At 46.7% G+C, this 15,829-nt stretch overlaps 1 protein-coding gene and 1 pseudogene across 2 annotated transcripts; both read left to right on the top strand.

Moving 5' to 3' along the window:
- The first annotated feature begins 2,428 nt into the window (after positions 1–2,428).
- Positions 2,429–8,171, top strand: CD24 (CD24 molecule). 2 transcript variants are annotated; one of them, XM_039465731.2, is made up of 3 exons: positions 2,429–2,666; positions 3,277–3,453; positions 6,188–8,171. In XM_039465731.2, exons 1-3 carry the CDS (start codon positions 2,469–2,471, stop codon positions 6,353–6,355), a joined length of 543 nt encoding a protein of 180 aa, XP_039321665.1. In that variant the 5' UTR covers positions 2,429–2,468; the 3' UTR covers positions 6,356–8,171. The 2 variants fall into 2 exon arrangements, with proteins under 2 accessions (XP_039321665.1, XP_039321669.1); XM_039465735.2 differs by having other exon boundaries at positions 2,571–2,901.
- Positions 8,172–11,311: 3,140 nt separating this feature from the next.
- On the top strand, positions 11,312–15,618 carry LOC141584193 (putative uncharacterized protein encoded by LINC00596; annotated as a pseudogene).
- The last annotated feature ends 211 nt before the right edge of the window (positions 15,619–15,829 follow it).

A 15,829-nucleotide genomic window follows, 5' to 3' on the forward strand; every position in this document is an offset into this window, starting at 1 on the left:
GCAGTGAGCCACTGTACTCTGTCTTGGATGGTGGAGTGAGACCCTGTCTCAAAAAAAAAGAGAGAGAGAAAGTGGTGCTGCAGGATTCAAATCCAGGTCTGACTCCAGAATCCACTATGTGCTGTGCCAGTCTAGTCTCAGGTCTGCACTTAGAAATTGTAGGCACTGCTCTCTCTCTCAGTATTCCTCAGAAGAGAACCAGCATCAAATGAGTTTTTCATGCTCTCTCACGAAAACTGAAAGTTACAACTTTCCACACATACATCAATTTATGCAATCAATCTGTTTCAAAATCATTCTTTGCCACACTTTCTCTACAAACTGTATATTGGCCATGTTTTTCAACAAAAAGTTCAGGATAACTGGTTAAGAGTCTCAATTTGGTCAAGTGACATGAATTATTATTGGCTAAGGTTTTTTTTTTTTTTTTTTTTTGAGACAGAGTCTTGCTCTGTCACCCAGGCTGGAGTGCAGTGGCATGATCTCCACTCACTGCAACCTCCACCTCCCAGGTTCCAGAGATTCTCCTGCCTCAGCCTCCCGAGTAGCTGGGACTACAGGCTTGTGCCACCACACCTGGCTAAATTTTTGTATTTTTAGTAGAGATGAGGTTTCACTATGTTGGCCAGGATGGTCTGAATCTCCTGACCTCGTGATCTGCCTGCCTCAGCCTCCCAAAGTGCTGGGATCACAGGCGTGAGCCACCATCTCTAACTGTGGCTAAGTCTTTATTAGCAAACAAACTATGAAAAACCAGGAGAAGTGGATAAAAAATAGGAAGAAAGAATCACAAACCAAAAGAACTCCCAATGAAAAATCAGGCAGTTTTCTTGAGTTTCTAGCTGTATAGGAAACAGGGTAGGATGGAGATCTGTAAAGAGAAGTTTCCTGCCTGGGTTGGGCCTCCAGATGTCAAAGTCCTAAGCAACACCCCTGATAGGATGCACCGGGAACTCCTGGGCAGAGGTGAAGGGCTTTGCTCTTTTAATTATGCTAATTAGTTTCATTAGCTGGTTCTGAAATGGTTCACAAAGCACAGATCCAGAGTGCCTTTGCCAGTTTTGAGTATTACTTGGAGGCTGATATTCTTTCATGTATCACACGGCGGCAGAGAAGGTAATTACCTTCTGGTTCTTGGCACCTTCACTAGAAGAGCAAATATGAAGTGAGAGCTACTAATCTGAGGCAGGCAGTATTCTAACACTTACATATACAGTAACTCTTAATAACTAATTAGTAATGATGTTATTATCTCTATTTTATAGATGAAGGAACTGAGGCTTTTTGTCTCCAGCAAAATGAGCAGAGCCACGGTTTGAACTCTGGCAGTCTGTCTCTAGAAGCTCTTATCCTAGGAATACCACCAGTTAGTTCAACAAGAAGCTTGTGGAGGACATACTATGTGCCCTGCCTTGGAACCCGGCACTCCTGAGTCACAAACAGTTCACTTTTTCACCTTGGAAGAGGAATGGAGAAGCCGGGCCGGAGTATTTCTATATAATGTGCTACACTGTTAAACAGGAAAGTCCACTCGTGCTCGACAGAAATTCTTGTGTTCCCAAGCACATCCTAAACGTGCTTGGAAAGTTACTGAGCTAAAGTGGCTGACCTTCAAGGCACAGATCGATTCAGTCCCGAGTCAGTCAACAGACCGACTGCAGATTTCGTTGTCACTTTGCTTCCCTGAAACTTACTTTGTTTTAATGAGACCGTTTCTGCCAAAGTGAAATTTAAACAAATTTAGAATCTCACTACTCTGTGGTTTGCTTTAAAGACCGAAAAATGCTTGGGCTAAACCTTAAATAAAAGGATTGTCTTGCAATTAAAAACGGAACCAAAAATCCTAAGAGAGTGTTCTGCAAAAGTGAAATTTAAACAAATTTACAACCATACTAGGTTTGGTCTTGGCTGTTTGCTTTAAAAACTGAAAAACAGCTGGGCTAAACCTTTAATAAAAAGATTAAGTCTTGCAATTAAAATTTAAACTCAAAATACTCCACCAGTAAAATTCCTTCAACTTTTGCCGTCTGCTTTAAAGTTTTCACAACACGATGGCTAGGACAAAAGTATTCCACCAAAATCTAAAGAGTAATGACGAATCTCCTCTTTGTGCCAGTTCATTAAATTGCCTCATGGCAACTACGGATAAGTAAACGGCTTTATCCCGAACGGCTCTGCTCTTTAAACGAACGACGGGCAACAGAAAACGAAAAAGTGTGTGCCCCGGAATTCGGGAGGGAAGGTGAAGTGTAGCGGGACCGCCATGAAGGGAGGTTCCCGCCCCCTGAGTAGGACCGGGCGGGGAGGAGGAGTAGGAGCGGAGCGCGGAGGGCGGTGGGGCCTTCAGGGCCGGAGAGGGGGGTCCCTTCAGGGTGGGCGGTTTCCTCCTCTCCCGCCGCAGGCAGGAGCGCGGGGGACCCAAACCCCATAGTTTGCAGCGTCAGGCAGGGTCTCCAGCTCCTGGGAGGATGAGGACCCGGGACGCCCTCTTGAGCTCACGGCGCCCGGCGGACACGAGGCGCTCACAAAACAAAGCAGGGGCTTCGGGGAGGGCGCGGCCGCTGGGCCGAGCGCGCAGATCGCTCCGGACCCGGGCGCCGTCTGCGAGTCCCGCGACCCTCCCGGAAGGGCTCGCGCTAGGCGGCGCCCGGGTCCCGTCGGCCAGGGTGAGCGTCCAGCCCGCGTCCCCGCCGCGCCCGCCGCGCTCCCCTTTCCTCTGCGACCGGCAGAGAGATAACCCCGCCCGAGGGGCCCCGGCGCCCGCCCCCCAACGCGGCCACACTGGAATTCGCGGCCCCTCTCGGGTCCCGGGGCGCATTTTGCAGTCTGGGTGGCAGCGCACTTGCTCAGGGACCAGCGGCTGCCCCGCCGCGGCGGAGGCGCGGACTTTTCTTTTGAGGCGTAAGATGGCAGGTCCCAGGAAACAAAGGAAACTTGGGCCCGGCCCGCGGCGCGGCGTGTGTGGCTCGCGTGTGCGCCCCGGGTCCTGTGTGGGAGTCGCTGGCGCCTGTGCCAGGCTGCCTGCAGCCCGCAGCCGGCGGGGGAAACCAGCCGGGTACCAGCAGCCGGCGGCGCCCGCCCACCTGCAGCGGCGGCCGCCCGGGGGGGCTCCCGGTCCGCGAGGGCCCCAGCGGCGGCGGCGGCGGCGGGGGAGGGGGCGCTGGGGAGCCTGGAGCGGGGCGGGGAAGGCGGGGAGGCGGCGGGCGGCGGCGGAGGGGAGCCGGGGTGGGCGGGCGGCGCCACGTCACGGCTATTGTGGCTGTCCTGGTATATAAGGTCCCGCCGGCTCGCCGCGCTCCCCACCTTGCCTGCGCCTGCCCGGAGCCAGCGGTTCTCCAAGCACCCAGCATCCAGCGAGACGCGCCGCGCACCGACGGAGGGGACATGGGCAGAGCAATGGTGGCCAGGCTCGGGCTGGGGCTGCTGCTGCTGGCACTGCTCCTACCCACGCAGGTGAGGCCCTGGCGCCCGGCGGGGCTCGAGGGCCGTGCCCACGGTGGGGGCGGGGTATGGACCCGGTCCCTGGGGACCGTCCTGCGCCCCTACTTCGGGCCACGGACAGGGAGCAGGAGAGAATCTTGCTTAGCTGAACAGAGAGAGGGCCATGTGGACCCCACTTTCCATTCCCTTGCATGCTGCCCCCCTCCCCTCCCACGGCCCTGGGAACAATGCAGCTCCACGCGCTGGCTGAGAGGACCCTGCCCCACCCCAGGCTCCACGCTGTCCCTTCCTAGGCAGCCAGGTGCCTACTCCCCACTTTCACCCAGGGGCCCGAGGTGCCTGCAGGGAAGAGCGCCTTGAGAGCTCAGGCTCCGGTGGGACGTCGTCCCGGGTCCCCTAAGCACCCGCTTTCCCCTAGGAGTGTCTTCGCGCTCCCAGTGCTCTACACAAAGAGAGGCGACGGTCCCCTTCGGGAAGCGCGGCTCACGCCCATCCTCCACCCACGGAGCTGGCTTGGGGATCCCGGGGAAGCTCTGGTTATCCGGCCTTATCTTAAGCCCCAGTCCCGGGAGGTTTGGGGCTGAAGTCGAGGCGGGGACCCTCTCCTGATGTTGCGCTCTCTGCGGTGCAACCTTTCACGTCCAACGCTTGTCATCTTAGGAGCCCCAGATTATTTTAGCCCAGTTTGGCTAGTTCTGGGTAGGCAGCGTGGTGGGACGATTCTGTCCCGAATCCCCGCCAGGCTTTGTCCGGGTCGTCGCTACCAGCGCCGTCTCCCCAGACCCTCTATCTGGGGAACCTCGCCCCGAGTGCGGGTACCGGGGGCCGCGCAGCGCTGCCTCGAGGGTGGACGCACGACGCCGGCGAGAGAGACCGGGGACTGGGAGACCCCGGCGGGGGCGGGGCCGGGGGCGGGGGCGAATAAGGTACGTTTCTTGGGGCAGTTCGGGTTTGGAGCATGGGAGTGACCGCCCTCCGGCGCCTTCGGTTGAGGACTGTCCCTGGGGCTTCTCCCCCAAAAGTTGGGCGCGCTGGGTCCGCCGTCCCCAGGCATCCAACGTCCTGGCTTACCTGGGAGTGCAGCCTGAGAGTGTGGAGCGCTCTTCCCTACCGGGGGCCGGGTAAACGTACCCTATTGTCTTCCTCCCAGTCCGCTGCGCTCCCGAGCCTTGCTCAATTCTTTGGTGGGGGAGGGGCGCGGCCGGGAGAAACCGGCTCCCTCTACTCCCCGCCCCATCTCCTCTCGGACCAGATTTTTTTCCTCCAACATTTTAAGTGAGAAGTTTTAATAACGCGAATAAATCTAGCTTGGAAGAGAAAATTTTGTTTAGTGTCAGTTTAATAAACAAAAATTTTTTGTTGGTGATGTAGAGGGATCTTTAGATTATCGGATCAATACACTGGGTTTTAAAAAGAAAACATCACCTGCTGCACTAGAACTCATTGTGTGAATGAAGAACAGGTTACTTTCAGGGATTCCCAAATCGAGTCTCCAATACAGGCACCCTGTCTTAAGTAAATTACCACGTCCACGCTTTCCTTTATTGGGAGTGCGGTATCCTGATGGGACACACTCAATCTTGCACGCAGTAGGTGCCCAATAAATAAATTTGACTTGATCAAGATTTTTCGTTGTTGTCACTAATCTATTTTGGATAGGATTTGTATATTTCTTTAGTCAATATTTGTTTAATGACCTTACGGGTTTTACAACAAAAGGAGCTGGTGCTGATGTAGAAGGGCTTTATCTTTGGATTAATAGGCAGCCAAATGTACGTGGGGCCCAGACTCTTGCCTGGTGCCACGTCCTCCCTCCCGCCTGTAATCAGAAGCCCTTGTAAACCCTCCCTTGCAGTGAGGGCTGAAAACTCCGATCTGCCTTTGTTCCATGACAAAGGAGAGATTATCACGTGCCCTACTGGACTGTGCATTTAGTGGCTTGAAAAATCAGTGGTGAATGATGCCACTCAGACGCTGGGACACTGGGGGAACGTTGGTTCTTGGCCACAGCACTGAGCTTAGTGACCAGTGAGACTGCTGTTTGTGAAACTTAACACCGCACCCTCTCGTCCTCTTTTGTGAAATCGTCCCGACTTGATGGTGTTTTCCTGAAGTCATTCTGCCTTAAAGGAAAAATTCATTTTCAATTTAACACAAATGTTGTGGCCATCTTTTAGAGGAGTTATTATTTCAGATTTCAAGGGAGTAGATAAGAGTCCAATTCCCCCTTAAGGAAAAGGCTAAGTTGCCAAGGCTGTATTAAATGGATATGTGAAAGTTACCTAGCAAAATCCAGGATAGACAGTGACCCAGTTAATTCTAGTTCCGTAATCTCCATTACAATATTTAAAAATCCCTACTTTTTTGTACAACTTTAAAATCTCTCCCTTTCTGGGAAAATGGACATTTTTGCAATGCCATTAAGTCGGTATAATCTCAGAAACTGAATTAGTTAACTTAGTCCTTTTTTCCTTTGCAAAGAAATAAAAACAGGAGTTAAAGTTATTGAATAACTTTTTTTTTGTTCTTGTTGCCATTGGGCATTTGAGGAATCTCTAGTTTGCTTTGAAACTAAAGCAAATGATCTAGGTGGGCTGAGCAAGAATTCAGAACTTAATGATGTGGGTAAGAGAATAATGGTAAGAGAACAGTCTAAGAATGTATCACCTACTTTAATTTTATATTAGAGCATGTGGAGGTAGCTATGATGTGGAAATTTATCCGTGTTACTTTTTATATATTTTAGATTTATTCCAATCAAACAACTGTTGTAACAGTTTCAAGTAACACCTCCCAGAGTACTTCGGCTGCCCCAAGTCCAGCTAATGCCACCACCAAGGCGGCTGGTGGCGCCCTGCAGTCAACAGCCAGTCTCTTCGTGGTCTCACTCTCTCTTCTACATCTCTACTGTTAAGAGACTCAGGCCAAGAAACATCTGTACTTCCCCATCTTCTAAACCCAATCCAAATGGCGTCTGGAAGTCCAATGTGGCAAGGAAAAACAGGTCTTCGTCGAATCTACTAATTCCACACCTTTTATTGACGCACAAAATGTTGAGAATCCCAAATTTGATTGGTTTAAAGAACATGTGAGAGGTTTGACTAGATGATGGATGCCAATATTAAATCTGCTGGAGTTTCATGTACAAGATGGAGAGGAAACATCCAAAATAGTTAAGACATGATTTCCTTGAATGTGGCTTAAGAAATATGGACACTTCCTTGAAAATAAGAATAGAAATAAAGGATGTGATTGTGGAATGGAGATTCAGTTTTCATTTGGTTCATTAATTCTATAAGGCCATAAAACAGGTAATACAGAAAGCTTCCATGATTCTATTTATATGTACATTAGAAGGAACTTCCAGGTGTTACTGTAATTCCTCAACGTATTGTTTCGACAGCACTAATTTAATGCTGATATACTCTAGATGAAGTTTTACATTGTTAAGCTATCATTGTTCTCTTGGGAACTGAACTCACTTTCCTCTTGAGGCTTTGGATTTGACATTGCATTTGACCTTTTACGCAGTAATTGACATGTGCCAGGGCAGTGATGAATTAGAATCTACCCCCAGGTCCAAGCATTCTGAGTAACTCTTGATTATCCATATAGAGTCATGGTAGGCATTTCCTATCACCTATTTCTATTCAACAAGAGCACTACATTCATTTAGTACTGATTTTAAAGAGTAGAATTGCATCGGTCGCAGCCAATTTCGAAATGCTTATTATTATTTTTCTGAGATGGAGTCTTGCTTTGTTGCCCAGGCTGGAGTACAGTGGTGTGATCTCAGCACAATGCAACCTCTGCCTCCCAGACTCAAGCAACTCTGTTGCCTCAGCCTCCCAAGTAGCTTAGATTATAAGCGCCCGCCACCACAAAACCGGCTAATTTTTGTATTTTTACTAGAGACGGGGTTTTACCATGTTTGCCAAGCTGGTCTCAAACTCCTGACCTCAGGTGATCTGCCTGCCTCAGCCTCCCAAAATGCTGGGATTACAGGTGTGAGATATCATGCCTGGCTGTCAAAATGCTTTTTATTTCTGCATATGTTGAATACTTTTTACAATTAAAAAAAAAGATATTTTGAAGGTAAAATTATAAATCTTGGAAATAAAAAGGCAAAAATGTAAAAGAGCCAAAACTGTAAATCAAGTATTTGGGAAGTGAAGACTGGAAGCTAATTTGCATTAATTCACGAAAACTTTTATACTCTTCCTGTACATACTTTTTTTTTTTTTAAACGACTATGGATCGGAATAGCCACATTTGGAACACTTTTTGTTATCAGTCAATCTTTTTAGATAGTTAGAACCTGGTCCTAAGCCTAAAAGTGGGCTTGATTCTGCAGTAAATCTTTTGCAACTGCCTCGACACACAGAAACCTTTTTGAAAATTGACACTCCCTGAAGTCTTTTGTTCGCATGGTCACACACTGATGCTTAGATGTTCCAGTAATCTAATATGGCCACAGTAGTCTTGATGACCAAAGTCATTTTTTTTCCATCTGTAGAAGACTACATGGGAACAAACAGATCGAGCGGATCTGAAGTTACTGTGTGTGTGAATGAACACTCTTTTGCTTCATTCCAGAATGCTGTACATCTATTTTGAATTGTATATTGTGTTTGTGTATTTATGCTTTGATTCATAGTAACTTCTTATGTTATGGAATTGATTTGCATTGAACACAAACTGTAAATAAAAAGAAAGAAATGGCTGAAAGCGATCTTGCATTTTAAGTTTTTCCAGTGTGAGGAACACTTTTTGGGTAATCGTGGTTCTATGAAACCGTTAAATTTTTTAAAAATAACTGAAAACACATAAAAAATTGTTTTTTAGAGAGAAGGTTTCACCATGTTGCCCAGGCTGGTCTCGAGCTCCTGGGCTCCAGTGATCTTCCCGCTTCGGCCTCCCAAAGTGCTAGGATTACAAGCCACCAAGCTGAGCCTTCTTTCGTCATTAGATTGTCACTTCCATCTGCTCCTTTCACACCCCTGAATTCCTTTGAGACAATTTAAGTGCATTCCGAGACAGCTCCACCATCCTTGTGGTGGTTCAGGGACAACCTGGAAAGGCAGGCTGGAACTTGAGAGTATGTGGAAGTTGTAGTCCACAAGTGTGCTTTCTTTAATGAACTTCACTTCTGCATTTTGTTTGTTTGTTTGTTTTTTCTTTTTGTTTGTTTGTTTGTTTTTGTTTTTTTTTGAGATGGAGTTTCGCTCTTGTTACCCAGGCTGGAGTGCAATGGCGTGATCTTGGCTCACCGCAACCTCCGCCTCCTGGGCTCAGGCAATTCTCCTGCCTCAGCCTCCTGAGTAGCTGGGATTACAGGCATGCGCCACCATGCCCCGCTACTTTTTTGTATTTTTAATAGAGAACGGGGTTTCACTATGTTGACCAGGATGGTCTTGATCTCTTGACCTCGTGATCCACCCGCCTGGGCCTCCCAAAGTGCTGGGATTACAGGCTTGAGCCACCGCACCCGGCCACTTCTGCTTTTAAGGCTTTACAATGGATGGAATAAGACCCCCTCAGATGATCTAGGTATCTATCTATCTGGTTACATACATAGACACACATACACACACACACACACACACACACGAGGAAGAAATACAACTATTACAATTCTCATTTCTGCAGCTGGTCATGTGACTAGTTGGTTTTTATAGTTACCTTCTTCCGTTGTCAATTTCATATTAACCAGCTGAGATGTCAGTAAGCATCTCAGCTGGTCATTAAGTCTGGCAAGGTGAACCAAATCTTTGCTTGAATTTTATTGTGGCTTCCTACTTATTTTTTTATTTCATTTTATTTTATTTTTGGAGACAGAGTCTTGCTCTGTCACCTAGGCTGGAGTGAAGTGGCATGATCTCAGCTCACTGCAACCTCCACCTTTTGGTTCAAGAAATTCTCATGCCTCAGCCTCCGAAGTAGCTGGGACTACAGGTGTACACCACCATGCCTGACTGCGAGGATTTCACCATGTTGGCCAGGCTGGTCTTGAACTCCTAACTTCAAGTAACCTGCCTGCCTCAGGCTCCCAAAGTACTAGGGTTACAGGCATGAGCCACCATGCCCGGCTCCCATTGGCTTTAGTGACAGGACAGAGTAGTACTAAGAGATGCCCTAAGACGTCTGTATTTCCAACTTACTTTTCCTTAACTTCCATTGTACAGTGGCAACCCAGTTTCCTCATGGCAATCAGAATCAGTAACTCCAACAGTACAGTAACTCCCTTCTTTGCCTTTTGATGCAGAGGCTTGAGGAGCCCGAAGTGACTGGATGGCAGTCTCAACTTCCAGTTCAGTGGGATCATTGCTGTGTTTCTAGGTGGAAGCATTCTTCCAGCAGAGGTTAAAGTAGTAAAAATTTTGCTAGTGAATCACTGAGGTAATAGTGGTGTCATTAAATTTCCACTCCTTGATTCCTGGGCCTGCAAACCTGGCTATGGGAGAAACAGCAGCATATTTAGACCATATATACTGCTCCAGTCCTGTAAGGAATTGCCACCTAATTGTCCTGTAACTTGTTTCCAGAATGCCATTCCTCTGTTCCGTCAAGTCAGTGGCTTTATGAGGGACATACTGTCGAGGACCGTCCGGGACGGGTAGGCACGTCTGCCCGGGGGTCTCTCGACCTGCAAGAGGGTCCCAATACCTGGAAGAGGGAGTGCGCCTGAGAAAATAATAAAGACAGAGAGAAAGCGAGGCGTCTGGAGGGCTGATAGGCTGTGCCTAAACAGCAAATTTTATTTTTCAAATGCCAGGAATAAATACACTTTCTTGGCTTTGGTCTACATCATAGTAAGAGAAAATGCAAATGTATACCTTACATGGCCTATACAAGAGAGAAATCAGATACACAATGGTTGCAAGAGGAAATGCAAATGTATACCTTACATGGCCTATACAATAGAGAAGTCAGATATGCAATCAGTGGTTGTAAAAAGTAACAGAATTTCCTGTAATCACAAAGCTTGTTTGCATCCAGACATTATTCCTCCTGGCTGCAGGTATCTCCGGTTTGATCTTGTTTTAGAACTGAGATGTGAAAAGTTTTCTGGTTTTGCTCATCAGAATATCTCTTAACCGGATTCTCCTTTGTCTACTCCTAACTCCTTAACTCAACTTCCCCATTCAGGAATCTCTGAGTCAGGAATCAAAGCCATCCCTTATGGTGGCATTTTGCTTTGCAAATATTGACAGTTAAACCATTATCTAGGGTACAAGGCAGTCTGGTAAGTAAGGTTTAAGGATTATTCTTAAAGTCATAAAAAGGTTAAAAGCAGGAACTGGTTGCTGGTAGGGGGTTACTCGGTCTAGCAGCAACGCATAGTTTTAGGCCCAAACGATATTGTGGTTGATATTAGAAACTGATCATTCATCTTTCAGTTCCTATGTTTCCGGATAGCTCGACTGCCTCCAGTAGGAAACTGTGTTTGGGATCAAACTCACCGTATAGTGAGACTCACGTCTTTTAGGGGTCTCACACGGGAGTGTTCCCCACACATACTGTGCCAAGATCAGTGAATTCCATGATCATGGGCCCATCACCACACATTAGTTCCCTGTCAGAAGCAGTGCTGTGTGGATTACCACGATGGTGGCAAGCATTCTGTAAGTCCATGAATGGTAGTTTTGGCAGGAGCATTGTATGCAAGAAAGGCAAATTCATATCCTGAGTAAGCATCTATTTCATTAAGAACAAAATGCTGCCCCTTCCATGATGGAAGAGTTCCAATGTAATCAACCTCTGCCCCATAGCTGGCGGATCACCTGGAGAATGGTGCCACAGAGGAGACTAATGTTGGTCTCTGCAGCAGCATGTTGGGCGCTCTCCAGTGGTCGTAACCAGGTTGGCCATGGTGAATGTAAGTCTATGTTGCTGGGCTTCTGCTACCATGGCCACTTTGTTCATGAGCCCACTGGACAATGACAGGGATGGCTGGAGAAGGCAGTTGATTGATAGCCACAGAACGGGTCCTCCTATCCACTTGATTATTAAAATCCTCCACCGAGGTCACCCTTTAATGAGCATTCACATGAGACACAAATATCTTCACGTTGTTTGGGCATATACCTCTATCCTTGCATCTCTTCCCTAGATCTTCTTGTCACCAACTTTCCAATTATGTCCCTTCCGATTCCATTCAGTCAAATCATGGGCCATAGCCTGATGGCCAGATTCGTATCTCTGGCCATTTCTCCTTTCAGGCAAAATGAACAACCAAGTGCACTGCTTGGTTGTGATTCTGTCCACTGCGGGTATTTCTCTTCATCACTGTCTTCAGGGATGTCCTCGAGGGGTTTGTAGAACTGTTGCTCCTCACTTTTAGGTAGATACATGTATTGTGCAGAAAAAACCAGACCAAAATTTTTTCTATAAACCAGACCCAAGTTTTCTCTTCCTCAATCAACTGATCATAAGGAACTTTCCATGAGGAAAGAGGTACAAGCTGGGAGAAAGAGGGTCATGTAGCAGAAGTAGGGACAGTGGGCATCGGGACCCCTTTCTCATACAATTTACTCTTGTCTTTAGGGCTTGAGCCAATCTTACATATACCACTTTCATTTGACAATGAGTACCACTGTGCACACCCAACTTTATATACACATCATTTTGTCTAACCCACCAGTTCCTGATGGGCAGCTCCGTCCCATGGTAGCCCATGGTTAAGGGTTCAGTCTCACTAAAGCACAGTAGCAAGCTAAAAACTGTTCTCCAAGAAGAGTTACTGTCTGCAGATAATTGGCAAGGCTTTGAAATACTAAAAGTCACCATCATGCCAACCCTGGATCATTATAATATAAGCAACAAAAAATTTGGGTGAATCTCTTAAAAAGTAATGATGGGGGCCGGGTGCAGTGGCTCATGCCTGTAATCCCAGTACTTTGGGAGGCCGAGGTGGGCGGATCACCTGAGGTCAGGAGTTCGAGGCCAACCTGGCCCAACGTGGTGAAACCCCATCTCTACTAAAAATACAAAAATAGCCAGGCATGGTGGCAGGTGCCTGTAATCCAAGCTACTCGGGAGGCTGAGGCAGGAGACTCACTTGAACCTGGGAGGTGAAGATTGCAGTGAGCTGAGATTGAGCCATTGCACACAAGCCTGAATGACAAGAGCGAAACTCTGTCTAAAAAGAAAAAAAAAAGTGATGATCAGCAGGGCAGGTTGGTTCATGACTGTAATCCCAGCACTTTGGGAGACAGAGGCGGGTAGATCACCTGAGGTCAGGAGTTTGAGACCAACTTGGCCAACTTGATGAAACCCTGTTCTACTAAAAGTACAAAAATTAGCTGGGCATGGTGGTGGGGGCCTGTAATCCCAGCTACTAAGGAGGCTGAGACAGGAGAATTGATCGAACCCAGGAGGCAGAGGTTGCAGTGAGCTGAGATGGCACCATTGCACTCCAGCCTGAGTGACAAGAGTGAAACTCCCAACTCGAAACAAACAAAATAATGATCAATCCTCACTGAGGAGGAAATTAACTTTTTTTTCCTCTTGTCTTTGAAAATGATTTTAAACTCATCCAGTCTATTTTATTTGTCTGAATTCCATTCTGAGGTTATATTTTGAATACTCACACTTAAATCCTAGTCATATAATTTATGGCTAAATTGAGTAATGAGCAGCCATTGCATGAGTGTCTGTTCAATGAAGTTTAGCCTTAGAAGATACAAACAAACAGTGTAGAAACAAAAATCTATTTGAAGTATTATCCATAAAGGGAAAATGAGCAAAATCTTTTTTTTTTTTTTTTTTTTTTTTTTTTTTTGGAACAGAGTTTTGTTCTTGTTGCCCAGGCTGGAGTGCAGTGGCACAATCTTGGCTCACCACAACCTCTGCCTCTCGGGTTCAAGCAATTCTCCTGTCTCAGCCTCCCAAGTAGCTGGGATTAGAGGAGCGTACCACCACACCTGCTTTTGTATGTTTAGTAGAGACAGAGTTTGTTCATTTTGGACAGGCTGGTCTCGAATTCCTGACCTCAGGTGATCCACCCGCCTCGGCCTCCCAAAGTGGTGGGATTATAGGCATGAGCCACAATGCCCGGCCGAACAAAATCCATTTAGAATGAAACATTCCGAAGACACACATCCAATGCCACCACTGTCCTTAAAATAGAACTCAAATACTTAGTTAGCTGAAAAGCATATGTTTTTCATGTCTCATAGGCCTCATTTGGGGTTGGCTTGGTCATCTTTTGTATTCCTTATTCAGTATAAAAGGGCGTTTTTTTTTCTAATTTTGGTAGGATGGCACTTTTTGAAACAACATAATCACCATCATGGGTTCCTTCTCAGTTTTCTTCAAATTACATCTAAATTCTAGAATCGATGCATTTCTAAGAAACTTTAGGAGGTATCCGTATTTATGATTTTGCAAAGAAATATCTCTGTGAGCCCAAAGGATCTGAAGTGACTTAATTGTCATGCCTCTTAGCAACTAACTGGCAGATAGTAAGGCTTGTGGAAACCTAACATGTCCAGAAGTGAGCTCATCACCTTCCTCCACAGACCAACTGCTTTCCTCTCTAGAGCATTTGCTTGTTAAGTCACTTTCATTACAGGCCTGGGAGCCACCTTCCTCTTCTCTCTCCCTCTCCAATCAGCCACAAAATCCTGTCATTTCGAAGTCAGAAGTGTCTAGGGGTCCTGCCTCTCTTCTCCCTCCGCCCCACCGCCTTCCCCTGACTTGCATCATCTGTCACAGTTCTACCTCTCTGTCCCCATCTTTCCACCCTGTGGTTATTCTTACCCTTATCTTTTGAAATACAGATCTGCCCACTTTGTTCCTCAATTTAAAACTTTGGCTGGCAAATCCAAAGGAAAATAAATCATTCTACCAAAAAGACACCTGCACCTGTACGCTCACTGTGGCACTATTCACCATCGCAAAGACGTAGAATCAACTCGGGTGCCCATTAATGGCGGATTGAATAAAGAAAATGTGGTACATATACACCGTGGAATACTACACAGCCATAAAGAAGAATGAAATAATATTCTTTTTTTTTTTTTTATTTGAGACGGAGTTTCGCTCTTGTTACCCAGGCTGGAGTGCAATGGCGCGATCTCGGCTCACCGCAACCTCCGCCTCCTGGACTCAGGCAATTCTCCTGCCTCAGCCTCCTGAGTAGCTGGGATTACAGGCATGCACCACCATGCCCAGCTAGTTTTTTGTATTTTTAGTAGAGACGGGGTTTCACCATGTTGACCAGGATGGTCTCGATCTCTTGATCTTGTGATCCACCCACCTCGGCCTCCCAAAGTGCTGGGATTACAGGCTTGAGCCACCGCGCCCGGTGAAATCATATTCTTTGCAGCAACACAGATACAGCTGGAGGCCATTTCCCCAAGTGAATTAATGCAAAAGCAGAAAACCAAAGACTGCATGTTCTTGGTTGTAAATGGGAGTTAAACACCGGGCACACACTGACACAAAGATGGGAGCAATAAACACGGGGGATTTGAAAAGTGGCAAGGAAGGGAGGACATGAAGGGTTGAAAATCACCTATTGGGTAATATGCTCACTGCTTGGGCAATGGGGTCGTTAGAAGCCCAAACCTCAGCATCACATAATATACCTTTATAACGAATCTGCGGTTGCACTCCCTGAATCTAAAATAAACATTAAAAAGATGAAAATAGAAAAAACACTTTGGCGGGCTACCCTTTGTCTAGAGGAGATAGAACAGAAGCCACTGTTCATCGTCTGTAAGGGCTTTCATAATTTAGCCCAAACCCAAATTTTCAGCCCCATGGCCAGCCACCCTGAATTGCTCACCATTCTTTATTCTTTGAGAATGAGTCTTGCTCTGTCGCCAGACTGGAGTTGAGTGGTGCAATCTCAGCTCACTGCAACCTCCATCTTCCATGTTCAAGTGATTCTCCTGCCTCAGCCTCCCGAGTAGTTGGGATTACAGGCATCCACCACTATGCCCAGCTAATTTTTTGTTACTTTTTAGTAGAGATGAGGTTTTACCATGTTGGCCAGGCTGGTCTCAAACTCCTGATCTCTGTTCACTATTCTTCGAATCAACATCTTCTCATGCCTCCGTGACTTTTGGTATATTCATTTATCTGCTCAGTGTAGTGGGTAAAGGTGTGGATGCAGAGACAGGCTGCTTCAATTTGGCTCCCAGCCAAACTACTGCTAAAGGATCTTAGGCAGTTACATAAATTCTCTATGGCCCAGGAATCTTGTCTGTAAAATGGGCTTGATAGTAATGGTACCTATCTTAAAAGGTTGTTGGGAGGATTAAATGAGGTATTACACAAGGTCTTAGAGTCTGGCACATTGTGAGTGCTTCATAAACACTGGTCAGCACATTATTTTCTATTGACGTGTAAAAATTATGTTACCCTGACTGTGAGCTCC

This window comes from Saimiri boliviensis, chromosome 4 (assembly GCF_048565385.1).
Source record: "Saimiri boliviensis isolate mSaiBol1 chromosome 4, mSaiBol1.pri, whole genome shotgun sequence".
Lineage (NCBI taxonomy): Eukaryota > Metazoa > Chordata > Mammalia > Primates > Cebidae > Saimiri > Saimiri boliviensis.